At 47.2% G+C, this 7,650-nt stretch overlaps 1 protein-coding gene across 2 annotated transcripts in view; it reads left to right on the top strand.

Annotated features, from left to right (window-relative positions):
* Clrn1 (clarin 1) overlaps positions 1-7,286 on the top strand; it is a 36,842-nt gene extending 29,556 nt beyond the window's left edge. For both annotated transcript variants that reach the window (XM_005344019.1, XM_005344018.2), the window contains one exon: positions 7,021-7,286. In XM_005344019.1, coding sequence (XP_005344076.1) covers positions 7,021-7,286 — 266 coding nt within the window. The remainder of the gene's footprint in view (positions 1-7,020) is intronic.
* Positions 7,287-7,650: the final 364 nt, after the last annotated feature.

Below are 7,650 nucleotides of genomic sequence, written 5' to 3'. Positions count from 1 at the left end.
TCCTCTCTCCTCTCTCTCCTCTCTTCTCTCTCTCCTCTCTCTCCTCTCTTCTCTCTCTCCTCTCTCTCCTCTCCTCTGCTCTCCTCTCTTTCCTCTCTCTCTTCTCTCTCTCTCTCTCTCTCTCTCTCTCTCTCTCTCTCTCTCTCTCTCTCTCTCTCTCTCTCTCCCCTTCTCCATTCACTCTCACTTCCTTCAGGATCTATGGGATTCTTACCTTCATAAGCACTCCCTACCCGTTCTACCTTTCTATCCTTCCTGCCTGCTTTATTTCATCCTCCTTGGCACATATCACACTCTGCTCAGCTATGGAATATACTTACTTTGTCATTGCATCTCTCCATTGTGTCTACCAACACAGCTTCCTGGGAAGGAAAGCTGTCTTTATATGCTTGGTGCCCAGCATAGTGCAGTTAATGATGCAATGCTTGTGGAATGAAAGAATAAAGGAAAACCAGCCCTGCATATCTGCCAGCAACAACGGCGTTCTTCTTTAAAACACCATTTCCACTAAGTTTTGGACCCTGCTCAACAAGATGACACTGAGAAAACTCAGGGAATTGTGGGCTGTTTAGCCACCTACTGCAGAAGATAGGGGAGGCTTAGCTTAGCTGATGCCGTTCCTTTTCCTGCATCTCTGTTCTGTGGAACCACCCAACCTAATTGCTTGTTAGCATAACCTCAAATTTTGCTCCTTGGTATTGGCTCCATTTCCTTGTCCCCTGACTCACTTTCTCTGTGGTGACCACGGTCCTCTGAAGCCCTGTAGAAGCAGAAAGCTTCGACCTGGGAATGAAACCATTCCTGGGACTTCACCTTCAGTGAGACTGTATAAAGTCCCAGGCAATCAACACCCCACCTCTGAAGTTGTGAATGTCCCACCCTTGCTTTGAATCTTTCAGTAGTCGAAAGAAGTACATGACCGTTTGTCGTTCTAGGTCAGACAGACAGTGTCTGTCCTCTTTGTCACCTAAGAGAGACTTGAGAAACTCAGCTTCCATTCTGAACATGTTGGCTATCGCTTTCAAAGAAACTGGTATTCTAACTTATTATTCTCCAAAATATGAGTGTCATGCTAATAGGGATATTTCTGAATTTCTTCCCCACGAAGACTTCATCCCACAGCACCCTGGAGACCTACACACCCTGGCAGATATTCTCACCCAAAAACATAGTTAAGCTCAGGGCCAAGCAACAGAAAAAGCAACTTTCTTACTGGCTGTGAGCTGTTGTACTGGCTGGCTTTATGTCAACTTGGCCAAGCTAGCGTCACAGAGAGGAAGCACCCTCGGTTGAGGGAATGCCTCCATGAGATCTAGCTGTAAGGTATTTTCTTAATTAGTGATCAATAGTGGAGAGCCCAGCAGTTAGGTGATGGCCTTCCTGGGCTGCTGGTGAATGGTTCTGTAAGAAAGCAGGCTGAGCAAGGCAGAGGAAGCAAGCCGAGTGAGCAGCTCTCTTCCGTGGCCTCTGCATCAGCCCCTGCCTCCAGGTTCCTGCCCTGCTGTAATTTCTGTTCTGTCTTCCTCCAGTGATGATCTATGATCTGGTAAACCCATTCCTCCCCAACTTCCTTTTCGGCCATGGTGTTTTGTCGCAGCAAGAGAAACCCTAAGACACCTATGTTCCCTGTGTTGTCGGGCCTGCAGACAGACAACACCTAACTCAGCTCTCCTGGGCAGCTGTCAGATGAGAATCACCGGTATACAGTGGCTAGCCCATGGTGAATGTTTGTTCGTGTCTGCTCATTTGTGGTATGACAGCCCTATAACTCAGCTATTTTATTCAGTCAGAAATTACATTAGTAATCAAAGCCATTAAAGGCAGGGAGTATAAGCACAGCACCATCCAGATGGTGGGGAAGTCAGACAGACGAAAGGAACGCGGCTGTGGTCATTGTGTGCAATGCCGGGCTGCAAATGTGGGCCTTGCACCTGGTTGGTTTCCAAATTCTAGTGTGAGTGTGGCTCAGCAGGCATCCAAAGTCTGGTCCATTCTAACTTCCCTGTGAGTCTAGCAGTGAGGATCAGATGGACAGACACGCTGGGGGCCTGTTGCAGTAGCTCCAGCTGAGCTAGGGAATTTGATGTACATGTTTACTGGGACAAAAGAGGAGAGAGACAGGCAGACCTAATTCTACATGTGTGAGGCCTTGGGAGCATACGAGTGAAAATCCATATGCCGTGAGTTTAAACATTTATGTTTAAAGTTAATTAAACTATTCAATTCAATATGCTGAGTTTTTCTTCCCCCAGAACCAGCCCTCCAGAAGGACCTAGGAGGGGGGTCTCAATTTAGAATTCTTGACTGCTGTGAACTCTGCCCGTGAGACAGTGACGGAAGCACCATGGGCTCCCGTTCGGTCTGCTTCCCTTCCTAGGTCGGCTTCATGTCATTTAGAAAGGGCTTTGAGTATATATTGAGGCGGTATCATTGAGCTGCATATCAAATGGCTATTCATGAGACATTCACTGGTGTTCAAGGATATATAACAGCAGCCACCAACAAGCTCCTGGAAGGTCTGACCTTGCCCAGATGACCCTGCAGCCTAGATATAGGCTCAGATCTGTGGGGGCACGAGCTCTAGGGTTCCCACAGTGTAGCCTATAACTCAGGTCTGTTCTCCAGGTAGACATGCTCTATTGACTTCATGCACGCCCCTCGTTACGGGAGGGAGAGCTTTCTAAAGAGGAATAAAGCAAACCCCTCTAAAAGGGGACAGGACTTAGAGGCCCTTCTTGCTCGGATAGAGAATCATTTTGGGAATGGGACAAGCCCGGTTCTCCCTATCTCTCACGTCTCTCAGCCCACCTTTCTCCTCATACAACCCAAGCAGCCAGGCCACACAGCAAAAGCCTTCATCCATGTCTTTTGGTCGGTAAGTCATAAATAGTTATCCCTGATCCCTCATCTCTTTGATGGAGCTGGACAAAGAGAAGCAAAAATATCTCCCGTTCACACGGGGCTGTTTCCCTTCAGGAATTGCAGGCAGGCTGTCAGGGTTCCACCTCAGGCTCCGTCCTCTGACTTCAAGATGAGAAAGTTCACTGTGGTCAAACCCTCAAACCCAGAATCTCAAGGGGAATTCCAGATCATTCTCTTAGCCACATACGCTGGCCAGCTTCTCTGGATCTTCATGGGGAGACCCAGTTTGTGCCTCAAGATGTGCGGGTGACTTATCTGAAAAGCAGGCTCACGGAGACACTGTCCCTTTAACAAAGGATCCCTTTAAAATATTTAACGACGCAAAAAAGGAAACCGAACTTGAATTTTCCTTTCAGGCACGGAGGAAATCGTGTGTTTCTCTCCTGTCTGAAACTCACCATCTCCTCAGACAAAGAAAGCTCTTATAGTAACAGCGATGGCATTTTCGCTACAATTTTCAAATAAAAGATAAAGGGAAAACAGCATCGCAGCCTTTTTGTTAGCATCTAACAATAAGGGAATGATATGGCTTGCAGGGGGAGAGCTCTGGTTTGAAGCTGGGAATACGAAAATAGTTAGGCTGACAAACCTCACAAAGGAATCTTCTCAGCGGCCAGGCTGAGGAGGGTGGGAAGCAAAGTGTCAGGAAAGCGACAGCCTTCGGCTATTTGTGTGGTATGATGATGGCCGATTTGATGGAGCCAGCCCTGGGTGGAAGGCTTTCTTTCTCTTTTTCTTTCTCTTTCTCTTTCTTTTCCTCTTTCTCTTTCTCTGTCTCTTTCTGTCTCTTTCTCTTCTCTGTCTCTCTCTTTCTCTTTCTTTTCTTTCTCTTCCTCTTTCTCTTCCCCTTCTTCTCTCCCTCCTCGCTTTGTCCCCTTCTGTCTGCCTGCCTCTTTCTCCTTTATTTTTTTTTTTTATTTTTCATGAAATCCTCCTGCCTCAACCTCGCAAGTGTTAGGATGACAGCTGTGTTTCCGTGAAGTCCCAAAGCACCTTCCCTGTCCATGCCTGCTCCTCATCCTAGCCATCAGTTATCAGTCTATCTGTGCTACAATCCAGGGCTGCCTTTGGAGAGGCTGTAGGGACCTGTGCTCACACTTACTGTCTGCTCCCACACAGCCTAGCCCCCCTTTGTGAGCCAGCTTTTCCTATAGATACATACCCCTGAGGATGCTGCCTGCCCCTCAGCAATAGTGCCCTGCCTTCCCTGCTGTGTCTGTCACTCACCTCAATGAGATTATAATTGTTGCTACACTACGTAACTAATCATGTTCTCTTTGAGAGCAGAGACCTTGGATGTTTTCTTTCAAGTTCAAATCCTCATTGTTATCCCTGTGCCTGCCTTATACTATGTCTAACTGAAAAAAAAAAAAATGAATGAGTGAATTAATGAATGAGAACTGAGACTACTATGTTGCTGTTCCCATAGTATTTGAAGTAACTGAAATCAAAGAATAAAAAGAGTCGTATGCTTAATTGACAATATTCTTATTTGAGGGAATAAGACACTTTTTATGGCTTTGGAAATATAGTAAGGTTTTTGAGGTGTGAGGTGGGGCGGTGCAGGACAGCAGTTGACAATTAAGAAGGAAAAGGGGCTGGAGAGGTGACTCAGCAGGTAAGAATGCTTCCTGTTCTTGCAGAGGACCCAGGTTCAATACCCAGCACCTACATGGTGACTCACACTGTTTGGAACCCCAGTCTTTGGGAATCTGACACCTCATCTGTCCCTCCTGAACACCAGACACATACTTGGTGCACAGACATATATGTGAGCCAAAATACACATACGCATACATTATAATAAAATAGATAATCTTTAAAAAGCTTGCAAGAAGCATAAAAGAATATGTATGTTGGCATTTAGAGGTTAAAGTCAAGGGATAGCCTGGTGGCTTCGTGTGTCTGGAATTCAGATTGCGCTTACTTGTTTTGCAATAGCACATGGCTTTTATTTCTTTCTGAATGAGTGTATGCTTGCTTGTGTGTGGAGGTTCATGTGTGCATGCATGTGTTTGGAGGCTCATTGAGTGAGTGTGCATGCATGTGTTTGGAGGCTCATTGAGTGAGTGTGCATGCATGTGTGTGGAGGTACATTGAGTAAATGCCTGTGCATGCATGTGTATAGAGGCTCATGTGTTCATGCATGTGTGTGGAGGTTCATGTGTGCATGCATGTGTGTTGAGGCTCATGTGTCCTTGCATGTGTGTGGAGGCTCATTGAATGAATGTCTGTGCATGCATGTGTGTGGAGGCTCATGTGTGCATGCATTGTGTGGAGGCTCATTGAGTGAGTGTCTGTGCATGCATGTGTATAGAGGCTCATGTGTGCATGCATGTGTATGGAGGCATATTGAATGAATATGTGTGCGTGCACATGTGTTGAGGCTCGTGTGTGCATGCATGTGTGTTAAGGCTCGTGTGTGCATGCATGTGTGTTGAGGCTCATGTGTGCATGCATGTGTGTGGAGGCTCATTGAATGAATGTCTGTGCATGCATGTGTGTTAAGGCTCATGTGTGCATACATGTGTGTTGAGGCTCATGTGTGCATGCATTGTGTGGAGGCTCGTGTGTGCATGCATTGTGTTGAGGCTCATGTGTGTATGCATGTGTGTTAAGGCTCGTGTGTGCATGCATTGTGGGGAAGCTCGTGTGTGCATGCATGTGTGTGGAGGCTCATGTGTGTCTGCATTGTGTGGAGGCTTGTGTGTGCATGCATTGTGTGGAGGCTCGTGTGTGCATGCATTGTGTGGAGGCTCGTGTGTGCATGCATTGTGTGGAGGCTCGTGTGTGCATGCATTGTGGGGAAGCTCGTGTGTGTATGCATGTGTGTTAAGGCTCGTGTGTGCGTGCATTGTGTGGAGGCTCGTGTGTGCATGCATGTGTGTGGAGGCTCAGGTGTGTCTGCATTGTGTGGAGGCTTGTGTGTGCATGCATTGTGTGGAGGCTCGTGTGTGCATGCATTGTGTGGAGGCTCGTGTGTGTATGCATTGTGTGGAGGCTCGTGTGTGTATGCATGTGTGTTAAGGCTCGTGTGTGCATGCATTGTGTGGAGGCTCATGTGCGTGGAGACTCACTGAGTGAGAATGTGTGCATTCCTGTGTGGAGGCCCAAGGCTGATGGTGGGAATCAGCTTTGATCTCACTTGCATCTTACTCTTTGTGGTAGGGCCTCTTGCTTAAATCCAAGGCTCACAGGCACGACTAGTCTTGTTGGCATGCTTGCTCTGGAGATGCCTGCCTTTACCATCTAAGCAGGAAGTACTGGGTAATTCCACCCTGCCAGATGTGGGCTCTGGGGATCCGAACCCTGGGCCTCACACTTGCACAGTGGCTACTTTAATCAGAGCTCTCTCTCCTGTCCTGTGGCTTCCATTTCTGATGCCACCTGGACCAAAATGTCCCCAGAAGACATCCATATTTCAGCTTGGAGAAGGCAAGAGTGAGCTGGCACCTCCCTGCTTCTCCACCTCAACTACCCTCGTCTCATCTGAATAATGCTGACTTTATTCAAGGTAGGCACACACCCAGTTGAAAATCTGAAATTGGCTACAGAAAAAAGAGAGATGCTCTTGGTCAATGACATTTTATCAACAGCTGCCTTTGCCCCAGGTACTCATCTGGGCAGTGGTGGCCAGTTGAGAGCTGGAGGGGTCATGGCACCCTTCTATGGGGAAACCCAGGACTTTTCCCAAGAGTTTGCATAACTGGCATTTACCTTGTGTCCCCTGTGAAGTATAGAGGAATGTGTTCCCTTGAAGCCACAGTGGCTGCTTAGCAATTGGAGTTTGTCACCGTGCTTTGAAGGTGCCTGGCAATTCAGGCTGCAGTGAGGTCAGCTTGATTCCAACTGCCCTGTTCAAGCCATCAGTGTCCCCTCCCTGCAGGAACCTGCCTTGGTTACGTCCACACCCCAAGTGCGACCAATCACGGACTGGAGAATCATGACTGCCTTTTCCCAGCAGTATTATTTTGGAGAAGAATGCAAATAGGGATGGTGTGTGACATGCTGTCTTTGCTTTGCTCCTTGATGTTCTCTCTGGACCCCGACAATCGGGTGATGTTTGTGCTAACGTGTTGTTTGTTCCTTGTGTTGCAGGCTCCTGTGGCTGTCTTGTCATGATATTGTTTGCCTCTGAAGTGAAAATCCACCGCCTGTCGGAAAACATCGCAAACTTTAAAGAAGGGACCTATGCCTACAAGACGCAAAATGAAAACTATACCACCTCGTTCTGGGTGGTCTTCATTTGCTTTTTTGTTCACTTTTTGAATGGGCTCCTGATACGGCTTGCTGGATTTCAGTTCCCGTTTGCAAAATCTAAAGACACGGAGACTGCTAATGTGGCTGCAGACTTAATGTACTGAAAAGTAAATATCTCCATAATTCCTCAATAAGAGCATGGACTCACTTTGGCCACGTTTCGGTATGGTTAATTGCATCGGTGCATTTAGACTTCTTGAGCACCAAGCCCCGCCCCCTTCAGTTATGCTTACGGGCTATGTAGTAGGGATTCCGGCTAGAAAATAACGGAGGCAGAGGGTGGCTTCGGAAAGTTGCTTTGCTTGGTGGCTAACCGCTTGCACAGTTAGTCCACAGCAGCTGGATAGATGGACAGATGTTTCCTCCATTTACTCACAGAAGGGTGAGATACATGGCCCACCAAGGAGAACGCCACAGGCTCTCGGAATATCTTTTAATAAAGCAGATGTTCTTTTTTTTTTTTTTTTT

This window comes from Microtus ochrogaster, chromosome 1, assembly GCF_000317375.1.
Source record: "Microtus ochrogaster isolate Prairie Vole_2 chromosome 1, MicOch1.0, whole genome shotgun sequence".
NCBI lineage: Eukaryota > Metazoa > Chordata > Mammalia > Rodentia > Cricetidae > Microtus > Microtus ochrogaster.
Note: the sequence above shows the minus strand (reverse complement) of the source record. Positions and strands in the feature narration are given on the sequence as shown.